The 22,439-nt window shown below is 43.1% G+C and overlaps 1 protein-coding gene across 2 annotated transcripts in view; it reads left to right on the forward strand.

The window, feature by feature from the left end:
* Positions 1-22,439, forward strand: part of LOC147690263 (inverted formin-2-like) — a 480,165-nt gene that overhangs the window by 265,672 nt on the left and 192,054 nt on the right. For both annotated transcript variants that reach the window (XM_086937896.1, XM_086937897.1), the window contains exons 9-10: positions 17,984-18,126; positions 18,213-18,274. In XM_086937896.1, the coding sequence (XP_086794022.1) occupies positions 17,984-18,126; positions 18,213-18,274 (205 nt within the window). The remainder of the gene's footprint in view (positions 1-17,983; positions 18,127-18,212; positions 18,275-22,439) is intronic.

Raw genomic sequence — 22,439 nt, forward strand, 5'->3', positions numbered from 1 at the left:
GTAGGATTGTTAGTAAACCTGAGATAACTGGTCTGATATGTTGTATGTTGTATTGCATTGCCTAGTTTAATATCATATTGGTTATGTATTGCAGAATAACTCAGGTTCATAGTACTGTATTTGATCTGCAAATCTTATCACTAAATGTAAATTAAGTAAAAATATACTCGTCATACTTTGGCAAAATCATTTCACTTTACATATTATGATTTTTTTGAATTATCTCTGTCTCCATGACCTGTTTATACATGTAACATTTGGTTTTAAATATTGCTCATGTGTGTCCCCTGTCTGGTTCTATGTAATTATTGGAGATCTGTGTTAAGTGTTGCTCGTAAAAATTCTGAAATAATTTGGGTTATCAAATATGTGGATGTGTCAGCCCAATCCTTGTTTTTGGACTCTCAAGTACCAAATACAATCCTTTGGCTTTCTACTGGATAAGAAAGAACTATACTTCGCTGACGACTGAGTAGAGAAGTAGTTCCAACTATGTTTGAAATAAATTCAATTTTTATTCAGGCTCTTTGAAATGCAAATATGGAAAGCTATGGTTCCTAAATTATACCTCCAACCAGACAGACTGCAATACCCAAAAAGAACTCCTCAAGTGACGACGACACAATGCTGCTCTAGCAGACCAAACACAAGTTCTTCCTCCTGAAGTGAAGTTGAATAAAACAATACCATAAAAACTGTTCTACTACACAGTGATTAAATGTTAGACCGATCAATTCAAAAGGGACCAGACTTGCCCAAAATAAACAGTGAAAAGCTTGAATTAATCTCAACCTCTGCTAATTACAATGTGCTACAAACCATTTCATAATTTTGTGCTCACCGTGTCATTACTACCTGGCCAACCATAAACATTTGGTTAACTCAGTTTCAGAGTGTATGCTCCGAATAGTGTAACAATTGTCAGTTGGTCCTGCTTGCTACTGATGATGGTTGGCACATGAAGAAAATTTCCCCCTTGAATGATTTCTTAAGACATAATGTCTACAGTTGAGCAAGATATCAGGAAACTGTCTTCTGCCCACAATGTCCTGAAGCAAAATACTGCTGTTGGCTTCTATTACTAGTCTGTACAGAGGCAAATTAGTTTACATGCTTCATTTGAACTGTGTCTACTTGCATAGCAGTCACCATATTACAGGGAGGGCTCATGGTCCTCATCTTTGCCCCCTTTTACTGAATGCACCGGGCACACACCAGAAATGTGCACTCCAGGACAGCCACAAGCTAACACGTGTCCTGGGCGATATGCACTGGTTGAAGTTGCCGGTCGCCCTTTCACTTGAGGTGAAACCTGGCAACCTGGCCTACATCTGCAAGGGGATGGGAGTATCATTTATTCTCCAGTATGTGGTTGCAGTGGGTGATTACAGTTACAGTGATTACACCCACCTGCAAGAGAATGCCCAGAGGTTCCCCCTTCAAGCAGCAGACTGTGCACCACCTCTATATGGCTCACAGTCAATGCGTCTTGACAACATCTTTTCTTCTGGCCCGCATCTGTGATGTTGCATGGGTGCAGAGGCATAGTGTTCCTCATGTACATGGAGCCACAACCACATGCAAGTGAGGGAAACCCTCTTGAGCTCGCACTGGTGCTACATGTGCGTCATCACAATCTGTATTACAGAAGAGGCCTCACAAGCATCTCCAGCCCATTTTGTAATGCCGTAGTGACCAGAAGTGGATAAAGTAGACTTGCACACCTTCTGCTCCCTCACAATCATCAGGAAAGTTGACCATCATTGATTCGAGGTTGTCCTGACATCTGCTGGAAAATCCTAATTTGGCTAAATAAAACCTATTTTGGAGAAAGTGTTCTTCCCTAATGTGATGATATTTCCATTCTTTGATCAAATGGAGATATGTAATGAAATTGAAGTCTCCTATGTCGCAGTACATCTCTAGTAAGAAATGCACATTCCACACGTAATTGTTCAACAGGGATAAAGACCATCAAATGCAGACATGCCAAAGCAGTTATACAGTTCTAAAGTTACATACAAAGTACAGTGATGGCCCCAACAAATCCATCTGCTTGTATAACAAAACATTCTCCCTGTAATTATGTAGGTTGGGGGCTCCTCAGCAAGAGACGATGGTCGCTCAACCCTTAGATCCCATCAGTGTGTCTTCTGACACGCCTTTCAATACACTCTGATAAAAAATAAAGTGAATGTGTAAAATTCAGTTCGATGAACACTGAAAGTTAAGTTTAAGACACAATACATTATACACCACTTGAGAAGGAAGGGGGATGATGCCTAATATGAATATTTCAATGAACCAAATGATAGCAGACAAAACGTCTTTCAGTAGTATTACAATGAACAATGTCTCAGATATTTGCAAGTGTGCCTGCCTCCCTGTGGTAATTAGGACAGTTGCCATATCATCCCAAACATTCTGACCCATGGAGTCCAACACTTTAGGTAAAATAGCTTGTCAAAATTGCAGTGGAACAGAGAGGAAGGTGAGTCTCTTGCATACTGGGTCAGAGACTTGAAGTAGATGCAGATATAGTCAGTGGTGAGAAATCGTAGAGTGCCTCTTGCATTAGAAAGGAACTGTTGGTCTTCTCACACTCCTTTAGGCAGAACCAAAATATTGCCATAGAGTAGTCTTGCTGTAATGCTGACAAACTGATAGTCAGCAAAACAGCATTTGCAAAAACTTTTTTTATTGAAAGCATACGCCACGTAAATTAAAAAGAAAAAAAGAAGAAAATGCTCCTACTTAAACATGGTGACCATATGCTTGTGATAAAGGTTTTAAGTAACACCTGCTGAGGGCAACAAAGAAAGGCCTAACAGCACGTATCAAAACAAGCTCTAACAACAGAAAATTAACTTTTTAACATCGTTAAGGAGTTCTCCATCCTGGCTGCCAGCGAAAACAATGTCACACCCTCACGGAGCTGTGCGACAAACTTGTCATCTTCTTCCATAACTAGATCGGCCATATACAGAAACTTTGAACCCTAACCTATACCCACGGACTTCATTGACTGATACATCATCACAGCAACTGGCACAAACCACAAATTGACCAAATGGAACCAGCTCTCCACCCTGGACACTTCAGCCATCTTGAAATCCATCCACTCAGGAACTCCCACAGACCAATGCTCGCACCACATCTTCAACCTTGGAAGCCAAAGAATAGGCCAGGAAATCACCTCCCTGCCCAACATCTCAATCACCACCAAAACATTTCCGATGCCTGGAAACATGCCAAAATTAGACCACTACTCAAAAAACCCTCCACCAACCCCAGTAAACTCAAGAACTACAGGCCAATATCCTTGCTCCCATTTCCTGCCAAGGTACTGGAAATTACTATCAACAGGCAACCAACAACTAACCTGGAGCAGAACCAGCTACTCGACTCCTCCCAATCCGTCTTTCACAGCACTGAGTGTAAAGATAAGTCCAGGCAAGTAAATAAGAATACATTGTTTATTGAAGATTGGCACAGGAGCCTCCAGCTTCATCCACAACCTGCTTCACAACTCAGTTCAATCCTTTTCTAAACATAACATTCTGAGCTGCTAGGCAACACATTCACATCTCTACACACCTCCCCCCTTACATATGCTACAATTTAAAATTGGAAGAAACACATAAACACATTTGATAATAATGAATAAAATATCTAATAAAGAAAAACCGAATAAATGTACAATAAAAGCAATTTTAATCACCAGCCATTTGGGGAGAAAAACATTTAGCAACATTCCCAAAACTCCAAGTTGACCCATCACACAAAATCACAACACTCCTTTTCACTTCCTTCACTTGAATAGGTTTAGAAAATTTGCTATCGCCTTTAGCAACAGTACCACCACGTTTTACCACCACCCAATCACCTGATTTGATATTAGGAATCTTGACCCCTTTTAAATGATCATAATGTTTAGCAGCAACAGTTTGTTTATTAACAACTTTTTTTCCAATCACATCACGATCCACCCACACACAATCTCTGTTCTTCAACCACCCTGGTGTCTCCTTCAATCCCGGTTCCCTTCCTTTAAGAGAAATGAAAGGTGATACACCAGTCATGGAATGCGGTGTTACTCTATAAGACCACATCAGCTTTTTCAACTCCTTAGACCAAAATAAACCATTGCACAAAGAAAGTTGTATATTATCCATGATTAAGCGATTAATTCTTTCTACCAAACCATTGGCTTGCGTAGGAATAAAGCAACTCTTTCATGCTTAACACCCTTTCCACAAAGAAATTCCTCCATACTTTTAGAAACTAGCTGAGGACGAATTATCAGACACCAAAACTTTAGGAATTCCCTCAATTAAGAAAACTTTCTCTAGAAATGTAATTACCTTTTCTGTTGTGATAGTCTCAGATGTCTCAACCACAAACCACTTAGAATGGTAATCTACCAAAACCATTAAAAATCAACAACTTGACCCTAATCTGGAAATAGGACCAATGAAGTCTATTGCCAACCTTTCCCAAGGACGCTCAGGAAATTTCACAGGGGCAAGAGGAGATTGTCGCACAACTTTGGTCTTATCACTAGAAGCACAAGCGTAACAGTCCTTGACAACCGCTTCAACTTCTTTATCTAGACCTGGCCACCAGGATGACTGACGTACACATTGTTTGGTCATGTTTCTCCCCAAATGACCTTCGTGTGACATATTGACAATCTTAGATTTAAGACTCTCTGGTGGTACCAACTTATCTCTCCTCCACAACTTCTCTTCTCTCTCACTTAACTCATCAATAACATTGATGAAACCTCTGAACCGCACATCATTGTTTAATTCTCTATCCCAACCGTTAGAAATAGCATGTATGACCTTCTTTAACACATCATCTCCCAACATTGCAGCATTCCATTCCTCCAATCCAAAAGTTTGTTCTTCAGTGTATGTTATTTCCTCAACATCAACATCAGACTCCACTTCACTCACTATAATAGGTATCCTTGACAGACAATCCGCTATTACATTCTTCAACCTTTCATGTACTCCACCTCAAAATTATATTCTAACACAGATAAAATCCACCTCGATATCCTTGGAGTAACATCCTCGTCGCCAATGTCAAGATAAGTCCAGGCAAGTAAATAAGAATAAATTGTTTATTGAAGATTGGCACAGGAGCCTCCAGCTTCATCCACAACCTGCTCTACAGCTCAGTTCAATCCTTTTCTAAACATAACATTCTGAGCTGCTAGGCAACACATTCACATTCCAAATGAGACATCTCTAAACAGAGACCACGCCGATCGCAGCCATCAATGACATTCAAAGCCTCCTCGACTGAGGCTAATTGGTGGCCCTGATCCATCTGAACTTCTCCGCAGCCTTTGACTCTGTATCCCACCACACATTGATTGAAAGACTCCACCACATTGGCATCGAAGGGGATGCACTCCGATGGATCACCTCCTTCCTCACCGTAAGAATACAAAGGGTCTGCCTACCACCTTTTACATCCTAACCCAAGAACCTAGTCTGCAGTGTCCCCAGGACTCATCCCTCAGCTCTTCAATGTATACATGACCCCAATGGCCAACAACGTCCAGTCCCACAGTATAAACCTAAAATCCTATGCAGGTGACACCCAACTCATCCTCACCAATGACCCTACCACCACCAGGACCAACTTCCACAGATGCATGATAACTGTCACTGACTCGTTGAAGAACAACTGCCTGAAGCTGAACATGGACAAGTCAAAAGTACTGATCTTCGGTAACAACAGCAACCTCTGGGACGACTCCTGGTGTCCCTCAGACCTAACCTGCACCCATACCCGCAAATGACACCAGAAACCTTGGAATCATCATTAATTAGAAGCTCACCATGAAATCACAGATAAACGCCTTCTCATCCGCCTGCTTTCTCACTCCATGCATACCTACAGAAGATCTTCAAATGGCTTCCCCTGCACACGTGAGGCCTCATCACCAGCTGAGTGGACTATGGCAATGCTCTCTCTACATAGGGATTGCCGCACACCTCCTACAGAGACTTGAAACTATACAGAACACCACAGACAGACAGCCTCGCCTTTGCCCTTCCTGATGAACCTACTTTACACCCCACCTTGGACAACTCTACTGGCTCCCTGTACAAAAGAGATGGCAATTCAAATTGCTGTCCTGCACACACAAGGCTCTACAGAACTAAGGACCTGCCTACATCAATGGCCACCTGACCTTCCACCAACCATCGATCTGAACTTCCACCAACTCTGCTCTGCCACCCTATCACGGGTCCACTCTCCCAGCATCCACTGAATCATAATTAGCGGATGCTCCTTCTACATTGCAGCAAAGACCTGTAATGGCCTCCCCATGCCGCCCCAGACCATCTGCTGCCTTCCGGAATTCGAAGGGCACTTAAGACCTGGCTGTTTCAATGAGCCTTCTGGGACTGGCAAGCCCTTGGATTCCATATTAGGTGATTAGCACCGCTTTATAAATCCTGATTGATTGATTTATATTGAACAGTATAGAAGCTCTCTCACCGGAGGTCCAGAATTAGTTTTTTACTTTCAATGAACAATTTAGTAACATAGGACTCTTATTAGCACAAAAAAGGTTCAATTGATTTTGAAGTTGTATACCTTGAAGACTTGGGACAGTTAACTAATCTAGTTGAAAATGTAAAAGCAAAGATGTCTACCTGCACATACTTAGTCAACCTTATGGTATTCACGAACATATCCAAAGGTAACTCTGGAAAGTTGCACCAGGTGCTAGTTTCCACGCTTAATCTTTGGATGGTCAAGTGACTTCCCCCCCAAGGTCCTATTCTCCATGTACAGTAATCCAGACAGGAGAATACCACAGATGGGGAAGAGAGTACCCTGTGCAAGTGCACATTCCTTTCTGTGGGGACAGTATTATTCCCAAAGAGAACCCCTTTACCTACATTCTAAGAAAATATCATTCCCCTTCCTACCCGGAAAGGAATTGGTGCCATTCCTTGGCGGTAGTATAATTCATCAATTTCCAGTGTTAGTTTGTGAATGCCCATGCACATACAGATGTGTAGGTTCTCAACTTGTGAATTCCTGGCAGTTATAAAAAAAAGTTATATTCGATCGCAGTTGTACAACCACAAGCAACTTTTACCTTAGATAATGGGGCCATAGTTTGAAAACACAAGGATGCAAAAATACAATTAGGCATGTGGAAATAAATAAATAACTAAAAACAAAGTATTTACCTATCAACATTGGCATTGGAGTGCATGTTTTTGTAAGTGGTCCTGCATATGTGAATAGGCGTAATGCCATCACTCACAGAGCAAGACAACCAATAGCCTATGGAAGATGGATGCAACATTTGAATGACAATTGCCAATGACAGCTGACCCAATGCCTCTCTTGTTATTATTTTATTCATGATCTTCTTTTTCACATGATTCCGGCTTGAATGCTGAAGTTGTCTCTAGGCCAGATTCAAACACAGGGCATCCCACCCTGAAGCCCAATTTGAATCCTATGTCTTGAACTGAATTTCATAATCTCTTAATTGTGTAAATTCTGCACAATGCAGAAGATTGAACGGGACAAACAAAGGTCCATAGTTATGAAATGCAAGTGTCTCTGTAGTTTCAATGGTTTGACAGAGATGCTGCAAAATGAAGATCATAAACAAAACCAGCTCTGCAAGAGAATAAGTAAAATACCAAACCATATTTCTCAATATCCACTTTGGCTCAGGTAGATATCTGCTTAAGTAAATTGTCTCCTCCTTTCTTTGTCACATTGCTCAACATGCTGATTAGGTGCCTGGCATTAGGTACCAGGAAATCCTAATGGGCAAATGAGAACAAGCTTGCATAATATGGAGCAGAGCTGCAGATCCCTACTTTTACAAATCTGCATGACTCTGAGGTCATTTAGCACAAGTGCATATGTAAATACATCTGTGTGCACTTAGTGCAGCCTGTGGTGACAGACATTAAACTGACTGACAATCTGGGATTGCTGCACATTGGCAAATCACCTTGAAACTTCTTGTAAATGCCTGGTGATTGGCCAATGAATTGTCTGTGAATATTGACAATCACATTGTTTATATGTGTAGAAGTGCAACAGCATGGGCTTGCTGAAGGAGCATGTCGATGTACTAGATCCTTCAATTCTGGCACATCACTAGTAACAGTGATGGTAGGAGGAGCCAGGGGTGAGGGAAAGAGCGACTGAGCGGAGCAGCCTGGAACCACACAGATAAAGTCTGCCTTGATTTACTCCTGTATTTTTTTTGCTTCTCTTATTCTCCGTGCTTCACCATGTGTCTCTTTTGGTGTTTCCCTGAGTTTAATTTTCTTCAAATGATCCCTCTATGCATCGCTCTCACCTCTGTCTGTTTCGCTCATATATTTCCACAAGCCTTTCTCTCTTCTCCCCCTACCTGTGTCACTTCTCCTCACCCCCTCCATTGTGGAGTCTCTAGTGAGGGTGGGAGAGAGGGAGCCATGGCTTCAAAAGGAAGTGTGACGAAGACAGAAACTGAGTGGGGTGCCATTGATATAATGGATTCAAGTTATCCAATCACAAGTATAGTAAATAAGCGGTGGGTAGGGACAAACCGATAAAGAGAGGTTAAGCCTTCAAATAAATAAGAACAAAGTAAATGAGACTGATAAATCAAACCAATGGCAAGTGCAATACGTCTTTCACAAAGAAAGGTTAAAAGTTAGTTGTAGGCTAGACTTGAAAACACGACCTAGTGGCTTTACCAATGCTTATTACTTTTTACAAGTCACCCACGTTTCCACAAAATTTTGAGAAAGTGAAACAACAACTTATAAGCACTCTCGAAGGATCATGTCCTATTATTGTCTACACCACAGTCCCATGCCTACATCCAACCCAGTCTAGAGAGTTCATTAATTACAATTTTTTAGTAGTGGTCTACTCCCTTTGGGTGTTTCAAAGCCCTGAAATAAAATTGGAGAGAGGGGGCAAATGAAGGGGATAGGTGCACAGACAACTAAGTTTTAAAATCCACGAAAGAGGAACCAGTCTGTGTACCTCGCAGAAGAGGAGTTTCCAAACCTTTCTTAAAGCTTGTGATGCGTGGGGACATGTAGAGAATTTTCCTATTATTAAAACGATATTTTTAAAGGAAACCCTGAATGGAAATACCTGGTGCTATAAAGAATTCAAAAAGAAAGTGTGATGCATGCTGAAAAACATTACCAAGAAAGTGTTAGGTGGTAATGTGTCAAGTATTACATTTTTTCCCCAAAAATTGTATGTGCATTGACTTGCTACGAATCTTAATGAAACAGACTTCCACAAGAGAATTCCTTACTCTATAAATGCTATGCCACCCAATTTTTTTCAACTTGAATTTATCGATTTTGAAGGAAGTTTATCTATGGATTTCAGAGGCTCCAGATGAACATATTTAATACATTTCCTGTGTAGAAAGTTGAGTTCCTGGGATTAGTGCTTCCTCCTTTAAAAGGAAGGAACTCGCTCACAGAGAGTTGATTAAGCTGATGTACAGCATTCAACACCTGGTCAGGTCGCTTTAAATGAAGGAGAATTCTTGCAGCATTAGCACAGTATACACCAAAACTTTGCTATACTGTTCGTAGGTAGACCAAGACAAATAGACTTACCAAATACGTGCTGGAATAGACAAAAGTCTTGATTGAGATGATTCTCTGAGAAAATGACTAAGTGAATAATCCGAAGGAGAACCCAGAGGTGGAGAAACATGCTAAGAAGGTTTAAGTTGAGATTCAGAGTTTTGAATTTTTTAACAAGGCAGGCACCAAGAAACTGAAGCCACATTCTGACATCTCATACATTCTGAAGAAAAGAGGCTTGTTAGTCAAATATTCTTCATCCAAAACGTTTGTATCCAGTCAAGCAGATAAATATCATATTCTATGCAGCCTACCCAGAATGTCTCATAAGTTGGTAAAGGGTGAAATATTTGAGAGTCTGAGACCCAGCTTTTCAGGGCTTTACAGGCACTCGACTCAACCCTTTATTTATCCTAGGCTTTTCCAACACAGACGTTTGCACCTAGTCCAAGCATGAATCACAATCCTGGTCAGGGTAAGTCACAATCACACCCTAAATTAACCTTGCTCAACAGTCCGGCTTAATTTAATAGGCAATGTGTAAAGCATTTGTGCAACACTTAAAACAGTGAAAACGCAAAAAGATACCACACCTGGTGATCAAATAGAGCTTAATTTAATGCACAACCCACGACCAAAACAACAAAAATTATTAAAATCCAATAAGTAGAACCAGAGTTATGAATTTTTAAAGATTAAACTAAAAAGTAGTGCTTAAAAGCATAAAACGCCAACCGCAGTTATCTGGTCGCGCTTTACCGGCATAAATTTGAAAGTTCAGGTTAAGGCGATGGAACACTGGTCAGATACAGGGACCAGCCTTGGCCCACTGCAAAGTACCTTGTTTGCATCATCGAGGAAGATGTGAGGAGCAGAGGAGGCAATGCCGCACCAATGATACTCAGGATGTGGGCACCGCATTGGCTATGAGCCGCCCAAAGTCAAAATTGCGTCTGAAATAGAGACAGTGTGCCACACAGTCTGTAAAGCAATGCACTTAATCATGGCAGCAGTGGCGTGTTGTCGTCGAGGGAGATTCACCCGTTCCAAGCGGTGCAGCGATGTGTGGATTTTGGTACAAGCCGCTCTCTATACCCACTTCCAAAGGGCTGCGTTGGCACCACTTGGGAGGACAAGACTCGCAGATGGCAGAATCCAGGTGCTGTTGCTGGGTAGTTGGAAGTCTTCGATGCCCATGAATCTTCAGAACAGGAGGCAAGCCAGAAAATCATTGTTGTCACTCTGGGTTCGAGAGATGTGGGTCCAGTCCTTTTTACCCAGGCAAGGATGGAAGGAGGCAGCAGACAAGTCAGCGCAGGAAGGCAGGAATCCAGCAAAGCAGCAGTTCAGCAGAGTAGCAGTGCTTCAGAGGCACAGAAGTCCTTCTTGGCAGTCTTCATTTTTCCCATACTGTTAAGTATGGGTCATCAGGAAGTGGCTAGCCCATGAAGTCACACCTAAGCTCCCTTTGCATGCGGCTGTCTAGAGGGACACAGAGCTTAGCTGTTGTCCACTTTCTAAAAAGAGGCATTTTCAGAATTGCAATTTAAAATCTGAATTCACCTGGGATGTACCATTGGGGTTTATTTTATTGGTAAGTCTAAACATCTTTTTCCCCTAGAACATGAAGTGATCAGGGTCGGACTGGCCTATAGGGGAATAAGGCAGTTCCCAGTATGCTAGTCCGGCAGGTCAGGGTGTGGGCCAGTTCTTGGCAGTTTTTGTGCCTGTATTATGGTCTGTTTCACCACTTTTTACTGATTATTTCTTTGATATTAAAACAAACACCACCTCCAGCAAACTCTAATGCATGCAGTCTTCCATATAACGTGTCTTTGCAAGTTCAAAATAGTCTCAGTTTGCAAACATTGGCCACATTTTTAGCCATATATTCACTAATGGGGTGCCGCTCGCTTTGAGGTTTCTTGCCTGACATTCTTCCCTGCCGCTACAGGAGTTGCTCGCTGTTTCTTCATTGCTCCAACCCTTGGTGAAGAGGAGTAACATCGTCTGCGTGGCCGCAGAGGAGGCGCGAGGCGCGGCTCCGGGACTGCGAGGCTCAGCCTTCAATTCCATCAGCTGTTGCCTCTTCCCGTGTGAGCCGCGCCCCCTCCCAGTGCCCGCCCACCAAGCTGCTCTTAACCTCTCGCGGCCCCCGCTACGCGGGAGCCGCTCGCTTTGAGGTTTCTTGCCTGACATTCTTCCCTGCCGCAACAGGAGTAGCTCGCTGTTTCTTCATTGCTCCAGCCCTTGATGAAGAGGAGTAACATCATCTGCATGGCCGCAGAGGAGGCGCGGGGCGTGGCTCCGGGACTGCGAGGCTCAGCCTTCAATTCCATCAGCTGTTGCCTCTTCCCGTGTGAGCCGCGCCCCCTCCCAGTGCCCGCCCCCCTCTCACCTGATAGTGTTTTTAAGCAAGAGCATAGACGCGCATCGCGGGACGCGCTCGGGTCGTAGCCCGGGGCGAAGCCCGGGCCCAGGGCGGGCCCGTTGTTGCCCGTTAGTGACCGGTAGAGACCGGTCCGGGCCACCCCCCTTTCACTCCGTAAACTACAGCCAGCAGACTATAATTATGCCGCCCAAAACCAGGAGTAACACAAAGACCAAATCCAAGAACGCCCATTGATTTATTCATCTCACGAACACCCGAGGTAATCAATCAGAGCATCTCCCTCCTCGAAAAGAGAGTGTCACTGGACCTTATGAATGCGAAACGATCGTCCCTAGGCACCTTAGCAACCGCTACTTCCCCTATTCACCTTGATTCCCAAAATTGTTCCCTTCCCGTGACCGTGTCTGCTCCCGACATTAATACAGTCCCATCTATAGTAGATCTATCCGTAACACAGTTTGAGTCTGACCTATCATTAACTTCAGACAATTTAGAGGCAACCCCTGATTTGGCGGCCTGTCAAACTCAGGAAGAATCCCAGACCAACTCAAATTTGCACCTCCGAGGAGAAAGGGAAGGAGCCATCCCAAAACTAGGCAGCACAAAACCCATTGATAATGTAGCAGCTACGGCTCCTTGTTCAGGTCATGTCATAGACCACCTAAACCTCACAACACAATCCCTGCAACAAAATACACTACTCCCTCCTGTAGCTAACATCCCTCCTTCTACAATCCCCAATGAGGCTACTGACAATCTCTGCAGAACATGCAAAGTTACCTCACAAGTTCTAACCACAACAAAAGACCTCCTGTTCCAGTATCTGAAACCTATCCAACTAAGCATCAGAAACCTGGAAGCTCAGCTGACCATACTTTCTGCAACACTTCTTGAAAAAAAGGGCCAGCGAAATGTCCCGCAGTCTTCCAAAACTTATTCTCAACCACAACCACCCAAAGTAACAAAACGACCAAATCCGACCACCCTACCCCCAAAAAACCAAAAACAAAATACTACGAACCAAAATTCACAAAATACAACGCCCCGACCACAGCAGAGTAAAACCACTGTGGTACCGAACCAACAAACACCTAATACAGGCTCGGCTACCCTAGTTACTCCAGGACTCGCGACAAATAATCTTAGCAAACCTCACTCTATAAAAAAGCCAACACCTCTCCCACCAAAATCAGCGGTCCCCCAGCCTTCTCCCAAAAATATCCCCAAAAAAACACCAGCATCCAGACGCCCAGCTCACCTGCCTCAAGAAGCCACCCCATATACAATAGTACTTACCGGTGTACCAGAACTAACCGACGACACACCTGAAACTGCATGGTCACTTAAAAACAAGGTCATGCAATGGCTAAACATCAACAGGCCACTAGAATCCCATCACTCGGGAGGGATCTCCACAGTCCGCAGTGTAGTATGGGTAGGCAAAACAACAAAAACGACCCGCGGAGACTGCATTATAGTAACATGCAGAGACCCCTCCACAGTGGATTATATCTGCGCTTGGCCCTCGCTGGAAAAAAAGGGGGGAATTGATGCTCGGCATCTCTCTTTCTTTTATCCTCCAGCGAGACAACATCGTTATACCCCATCCTAGAACTGGCACCAGACCCCTAAAGAACCATGGAAGCAGATGGAGTATACCTACGACCACGGAAGCAGAAATGCCCCGAGAGATTGGCCAAGGCAATACTGGCAAGATAGACCCTTCCAATCATACGAAGGCTGGCAGGGCTTTCCAATGCAAAACCGCTTCGACTGCCTTGAGATGGTCGATTGACCATTCAGGGTTGAACCTAGGAATATAAACACCATTATCACACCACAACAAATAAATCCAATCCAGCAGCGAGTACCCTCGGAGCCTATTCCCTGCAATCAAAAAAACCCATTCCCGGAAACTTTAACTGTCTCCCCTAGCACCTTTAACAATGTTATCCACACAACCTCCACAGCTCCAGACGGAATCACCACTGGCTCACACCACCAGCAAATCAAAATTCTTAAAGCTTCTTCTAACCCCCCACAGGTCCAAATACACCAACCGACAGAAACCCAGACTGCGAATACCTCGTTAGTTACACCTCACTCCTCTACAGACCCCACAAACCTGAGTTTCTCCACTGCATACTGGAACATTGCAGGCTTGTCCTCAAAAATAACACTGGGGTTATGGCTCGACACAGCCAGGGAACATCAGATACTGTGCCTTCAAGAAACATGGTGCACAAGCCCATTACACCTTGCGGGATATAAAACTCTCTTCACCCCAGCAGTGCAGGGAAATATGGGCAGACCAAAGGGGGGGCTCACGACTTATGTTGCTAATACCCTCCCCCTCAGAGTGAAATTACTAAAGGAGTCCCCAACATTCCAAATTATGCAAATTATGCAGATAACAGCATCCAAAGACAATAACTATATTTTCATAAATGACTACAACAACTCTGGTACCTCGGACTGCTGGTCAAACCTAGAAGAGATCGCCACATTTTTATCTTCGTTTCAAAACGATAACAATACATCTACAACTCATATTATCTTGGGTGGCGATTTCAACTTCCCTTTGTGCCCAAACCACAAAAACGGAAACTGTGGACTCCAAAACAAACTTGGTAACCCTATACCCCACTTCGCCCACTCGACATGTGGAAACAAACTTAACGACATCCTATTTACCTTAGACCTGGACTACGTGAATGAATTGGTTGACCCGCAGCAGGATTTTTTACCTACTTTCCATGGGCGAGGCTACTCTACAACCATAGACTACATAATAGCCTCACATTCACTCAAAGGGCAACTAGCGAACTTTGAAATTGGGTCAAATCCAACAAGTGACCACTACCCGCTCAGTATAAAAATCAACATCAAACTGGCAAGAGTTCACCCTGTAAAGTCGAGCTCCCTTAACCAGCAAACACTGTCCATGAACAAACTGAATGGGTATACAGTTAAATGGGCCAAGATCGACCCGGAAGAGGTGAAACAGAGGGTCCTTGAAAAAACCGAACAATGGCTATCCAAATGCATGTCTCTGGAGGCACCACCCCAAATAATCGTCAGTTGTTTCCAAAGTATCCAGGAAACAATAAGGGATGAGCTATTTGTCAACTTAAAAAACAAGATTAAGTCCCCTACCACGAGATGGTTCGACACCGCTTGTCGGAAGGCACTTTCATCTCTTAAAGAAGCCCTGCATAAACCTACGAGAGACCCCCAGGAAATCTCTTACCTGAGAAAAATATACAACTCTGCCAGGCAAGACTGCAAAAAACAAATTAAACAAGATCTTTGGCTACGATTACATGATAGTGCCCGAAGAAAAGACAGCACCTCATTCTGGCAAGTCATAAGATCTCCTTTCTTGGCCAATAGCACAGAAACCGAACATCTTGATGTGGCAATAACCGAGGAAGACTGGGTTTCCCACTTTGCAAAAATCTTTGGAACACCCTCAGACTCCGCAGTTGACAATCCAACACACGAGGTCCAGCCAACGAGAAACAACACCTATCCGATTAAGATATACTTCCATCTTAACGAAATTACAAAAGCAATCAGGGCTTCAAAAACTGGCAAGGCCCCTGGCCCTGACGGCGTTCCAATGGACTTGTTCCTCCATGATGTAGATTTTTGGTCGCAGATAATCACCCGGGTCATGTCAGCAGTAACTTCGGTCGGCCTTTTCCATTCATGGTCAACCTCAATCATCTTACCCATTTTCAAAAAAGGCGACCGCAACGATCCCGCTTGCTACAGACCAATCTCCCTTCTGGACTCCATGGGTAAGATTGCAGGTCGAGTACTCCTGGACCGATTACAATCTTGGGCCCGGGAGAATAACATCATAACCGACCTGCAATATGGTTTCCAGAAGGGGCTCGGGACCGTGAAGCAGGCCCTCAATCTTGTTCTCTTGGCTGGTAAATACGTTCATGCCAAAGGAGGTAACATCTTCCTCGTCTATGTCGACCTAAGCGCGGCATTTGACTGCGTCCATCATGCGAAACTCTGGCAAACACTAAGCGACCTTGGTGTGGATCCCCCGATAATAACCTTCCTACGAGAACTCTACTCCAATGCTGTAGGCCGAGTAAGATTCGGTACCAGCGGCGAACTGTCCCGTCCATTCCAAATAACGAAGGGAGTAAGACAGGGATGTGTACTGGCTCCCTTCCTGTTCAACCTTTATACAAACGGGCTTGAACAGGCTATGCTGGAAGGGAGTCAGGACCTACCCCAGATAAATCATCGCACGATACCCACACTGTTGTATGCTGACGATTCAGTCATTTTAGCACGGACTTTAAACCAACTCCAGATACAAATCAATAAATATGCAGCATTCATGGACTCACTTGGTCTCAAAATAAACATCAAGAAAACTTTCACAATGCATATCGGTCCCAGGATCAAAAACCCCAAACCAATAATGGTTGATAACAACAAACTGGAAAAAACCCCAGTCTACCCATACCTGGGAATCCTAGTGGACGATGCAATGAATTGGCGAAAGGCAATTGAAGCCAGGAATCTCCACTTTCGTCGTGCAACATCGGCACTAACCTCTTTCTCAAGGAAATTGGGGAAACCAGCGCCACCTGAACTCCTGACTATATACTATGCAAAATGCCATAGTGTGGCCACCTATGGAGCTGGAATCTGGGGTCACGGACGTATCGACCAGCTACAGGTCACTGAAAATGCTTTTATAAAATACATTTTAGCCCTCCCTCAAAGTTCCCCGTTACTAGCTTCACACCGGGAGCTCGGCATGGAATACATCATTGACACCATCCGATGCCAGCCTATCCTACTGTGGCATCGAATATGGTGCAACCCCGAATGTCACCTAACTCGCTCCCTCATCACTGACTGTTTAGCCCTGACAAAATTGTGAAAAATCCCGTGGCTAACCTATATATGTAACTTCTTTAAAGACCTGGATCGCGAGTCCTATTTTGAAGAACCTCCTTCAGTGGAAGACATTTCCAGGAAACAGTTAAAGTTAATGTGTATGGGCCATTTGAGGGATCTACGGAACCAGGCAGAGATCACAAAACCACTAAACGAAAAAATTTGTGCCCAACAGTCTGGAAAAGGCATACAGCCCTATCTCACGTACTTTTTATCTAATCATGAAAAGTTTTTATTAACAAGACTACGCTTTAACATCTTTTTCCGTTTAGTTTCATTTCCGAAAACGCATAACTGGTCGCTCAACTTGATGAACTGTCCCTGTGACGGAACCTCCCCACAATCTACGATCCACGTTGTTCTATTCTGCAAATACTATAAACTACCAAGGAAAACGTGGATTATCCCGATTCTCCGAACCAGTGGACACAGACAATGCTATCCTGCATTTCTTTACCTGCAATCTCTAAAATCATCACATGAAGCTAAACTCATAGTGACCTTTCTTAAAGCAGTCTTAACAATACGTCGTAATGTTTCTAGTTAAACCAGAACTGTATAGAACTGTAAATCTACTTTTCCACCTAAATATCTTTTTTATTCGACTTATCTTATCTCATTCATGTGTTCATAATTCTTAGTATGTACTTTTTATGATTATTCAAACTGATAATCGAATAAAAGTTGATGAAACTGAAACACTAATGGGGATCACTTTTATGTTGGTGCTCAAGTGTAACTTCTGTCCCAGTTCGACCCTGGAAGTGATGCACTTCAAAATTTTGTTTTGACTCTCATGCTTTGATTCTGTGGTAGTCTGCAAGAACAAATAACAATTCAAAAGACGGATGGGCTAAAGCCAACTCTTAGACATTAGGTATTGCAAAAAATGTTAACGTTTTCATGAAACATTCAGGGACTTCATGGTAAAAGGTAAATAACTCTGTGACCTACTTACCTTTTGATGTTTCGCTTCTCCAGCATTTGCAGGCATTTTGGAAAGCTCTCAAATTCACTGCTTGTTTCCCATCATTGACCCTTTCAGACACTCACTCCATGTGGGCATCCGTCAGCACATCTAACGAGTCCATAGAGCCGAACTATACGAGCATCGAGGAACTGTTCTGTGTAGCACAGATAACACCGAAGGAAAAGGAGGCCGCTGCTGTGAAGAAGCCGCCCAAAGAGGTACACGGTTAACTCCAATCCTCCCTTGCATCAACTATACTGTTTGAAAACCGACATTAGATTGTTTGTTTGTTTTTCGTCAACAGATAACCTTCTTGGACTCCAAAAGAAGTCTCAACCTGAATATTTTTCTCAAGCAATTTAAGTGGTAAGATGTGCCCTCTTCGAACTGCCTTTTTAGATGCATTTAGCTTGTGTCATCTTAAACTAATGCATAAATGTGATCATAGCTTAGGAAATAAGTTATATTACTAAAAATACAAGGACTTCCAAAGCCTTCTTTTGCCGTGAACTGGAAGTAAGAATTATTATAATGTTACATTGTACAAGCCAGTGATATGCGAGTTGCAACACTGCTCCAAAACATCACCCCAAGTAGCTGTAATTGTGGTTGTGGTTCTGGATTAAAAAATATAAATATATATTGAAGAAAAAAATATGACGCAAGTTAAACCAAAAAGCCTTTCAGCAGAAGCTTTTTACACCAAAAGAGAGTGTTTAAAAAACGTTTATTTAACGACCAAATACAACTGTTCTTTGCCTTAATTTTTTTTTTGCGTTTTGTGGAAATGCCAGTGCTGTAAAAATCAGCGCCCTCTCTCCTCCACACGCCCAACTTTCTAGATGTCAGAAAAGATGCCATCCAGGCCACACCTAAGAGTAAAGTGACTACCTACTTCTGCCTAGCATTATATAAATCCTTGGGTGACATCGGGCGATGATCACTTGCACAATTAGCTTTGTTGTCACTGGCTCTGTGTCCCCAAGAGGTTACCCGTGAGCATTAATTATTCTGGTAAACCCAGGCGGAGTGAGATTTAAAAACTTAAGCTTCTCACGTGCAGGGCTTAATTGTAGCTGATGGTTGCGTAGGAGACCCACGACTCTCTTTTTGGGGCCCATTACTTATTATTCCTCATTAGACTTTGCCCCATAGCAAAAGAGAGAAAAACACAAATGTGAGGGAAGAAAAGTACCAAAAAACAGTGACATGGGGAAAATGCAGGGAAGGAAATGAACTTGTAGGTGTGAGATAAAGGAGCAGGAATTCCCTGTTAATGGATGAAAAGGGCATGGGGTGGAATCAAGACTTGTCTGGCTTTGGTTTTTGGCACCTCTGACATTCTGTAGTGCCTACAATGTCCGTCTCAGCAAAACTTTAGGCTCTTTCACCTATTATTTTATAAATTAAGCACTGCTTTCCTAGCACTTCTGGTAACACACAGGTTGACAGTAGAAGACACGAGGACACCAGCTGTAGCCGGGCTACATAAGATTGTTGAGGTTCACTCTCTCAGAAAGACAGTAGGATTGGGGGAGACAATATGAAAAAGGTAGTAGAATCTGTCAGAGAGGTTTTCTGTGAATTAGATGATAACTTAATGTAATGTTAACCTAGCCTAATGCTGCCTAACAGCTAGGGCGGTTGACCTCGAAGCTGGATGACCGGGTTCGAGTCTTGGCAGGATGGTCAACATCCTGTGATTCTGGACAAATCACGTAATCTCCCTGAGCTGAACAAAAATTAATGTGTCCATCTGTACTGCAACTTGCGCTCATGTACAGCACTCTGATACCTTCGGGTCTAATTTGCACTATATAAAACTCCCCCCCCCAAAAAAAACAAAACCTAGGTGTAAGTAGGCATAGAAGGAAGGTAATGTGGAGAGTTTCAATGGATAGGCCTTGGAAGAGAAGCCAGCTGAAGGTGGTAAGTGGAGAGGCTGGCAGAGATTAAAGATGACAAAGCACCTCTGCATCTGAGAGACCATGGAGAGAAATGCTGGTGGGAAGGTACTATCTTGGACAGTCAGTGGAATGTTTAGTGATTTTAGTTCATGGTTCAGTTTTCGGAATGTGTGGATGGCCGAGTAACTCCTTGAGGAAACAGTGTTACATTTACAATATGCCACGGAGGATTGCTGCTAGAGATGGAGGTAGCTGTGGAGGGTGTGTTACAATGAAGACCGAGCTGGAGGCTGAGAGATGGTGTGAGTGGTGATGAGGCTAGTTTGCAAGAGCATAGGGCAGAGGCTGACAGAGCAACATAAATGTCGTCTGAGAGAGGCTAAATAAAAATGAACAGGGTTGGCTGAGAAAGGCAGTGTCTGGGGAGTGCTAATGGCTAGAAGGAAGAGTCTCGTTAAGACTGGCTGACAGCTAGAGAAAGACCCACAGAGATAAAGGTAATGTAATAAGGAGTGTCAGAGAGCTACTTTCAAGGGGAGACTATGCCAGAAGCAGACAAGGGGACAGAAACAGGAGAGACTTAGATGGATAAATACCTGCTACAGGTAGATGATGTACAGAGGGAGTGACTGGTTGAGAGGGAAATGTAAAAAGGCTCTGCAAACAAAGGTAATTGTTCCAATAGTGAGAAGTATTTGCGACAGTGAATATTTTAGGATCTAAAGTATATCGGTAACAAGTTCAGTGTTGTATGCAATATTGAACAATCATACAGTTGTAACCAATCATCCAACATCATGTACTGTATATATTTGGAAAGCACCATTCCATGACACGTGGAAGGAAGGTCCATGTAAAACAATATAAATATGGTCACTCCGGAAATTTGAAATATACACATCATTGTAACGGCGCTTCTCAGAACTAGGACGTTCACTGCACAACCTCAATAACATAAAAGTATTACGTTTGTGATAGATGGAATTGTGATTCACTTGAAATTGGCCCAACTTGCTGGTGGAATCCTCAAGCTATCCAATAAGTCGACTATTAACCCTGTTGGCCCGCCTTTGGAGATATATAAAACGCAAGCAAGGGGTGCTATTATGCACGGCGGAGAATTATGGGGACACTCTTACAGGACCGAAATTACTAAGATAGAAAATAAATTTTCTTAAGGCAGCTGTTAGCACTACCTTCCAGTACTCCACTTCTTCCCTTAAGGCTTGATTTGGGGGTGAGACCTATTGATGAGGAGCTAGCACTCAAACCTCTTAGGTTCTGGCGCAGGCTCTGGGTAACACCGGAGCTGCTAAACTATAGGCTGGAACTTAAAGAAATACTTACTTTTCCTAGGCAGGGAATATTCCTTGGATTATGTTTATAAAGAATGAATGCGCAAGGTTAGGAGTACCTGTCCTATTGTCCGATCCCGAGAGAGGTTGCAAAATGATCACACGCAAGTCACTCACGAGGTCATTTACTGATAGTAAACTTACTGCTGCTTTGTCTAATTCCCATTCCGGCATTCTAACCGACACCTTTTTAACAATCAAAGATTTTTATTATTTTGAGCATTTCATGGATGACATTTATCCTACTCTAGCGAGGAAACTGTATGTACAGTGGAGATATGGTACTCTACCCTTGAGAGCCTTTACCAGCAGATGGTCTCCGCCGCTCTGAACAATTGTCCTGGGTGTAACTGTGACATGGAAGGTGAACTGCACGTTCTCTTTATCGTACAGCATACTCTAGGCCTAGGAGGTTCTGGCTCATACCCCTGTGCAAGAACTTGGGTTTTGTACAGTGTATGCATGCTTTTAGAGTACAAAAAACAGATATCAGCAGACCCATTGTATTTGCTCTTTCCCGATTTCTGGAAGCCATGTTGTACAAGAGAAGGCACTTAATTGTGAGTTTATGATTATGGAGTAATAGAGATCTGAAAGATATTGCTTTATTTTGAAATCTTGCAAGCTTTTTATCCATGGTTTTATATCAAATTGTTTTATTGTTTCATTTCTACAGTGGTTTATAGTAATGGTTTTAATCCATCATGTCTTGAAAAAATTGCCATCCATGCATTCTGTTTTGTATATGCTCTTGTTCTTCTTTTATTGCAAATGCCGAAATAAAGATGTTCGAGGCATATGGGCTGCAGATGGTACATTATGAATAGATCGCCATCTGGTGTTGGGCTCGGATGATTGCACTTTGTTTTTCTCTTGGAGAGTCTTTTGTCTCTTGGTGACTCCTCCCTTGGTTGGTAGTGCGCATGGGCATCGGCTCCATCCTTAGATTGTTTTTTTCCGCCATCGGGTTCGGATGAAGATCGAGACGCTCCAGATCAACTTCACAAGAAAGTGATTTTCGGCGCGTATTCCCTTTCCAATTCGACGGTATTGTTATTCGAACGCGTTCATTTCCATTCCGCCGCGTTACAAATTCAAAATAGAAGAGAAAAACTTGGATCTACGTCGAAGAACAGGAGGCCTTTCTCGACGCAGTCAAGCCCGGAGTCCATGGAAAGGACTCCATTCAAAAAATGTCCAACGTGTGGTGCTAAGTTCCCACACAAGGACCTACACGAGGTGTGCAACCTCTGTCTATCGCCTGAACAC

Source organism: Lissotriton vulgaris, chromosome 9 (assembly GCF_964263255.1).
Source record: "Lissotriton vulgaris chromosome 9, aLisVul1.2, whole genome shotgun sequence".
Lineage (NCBI taxonomy): Eukaryota > Metazoa > Chordata > Amphibia > Caudata > Salamandridae > Lissotriton > Lissotriton vulgaris.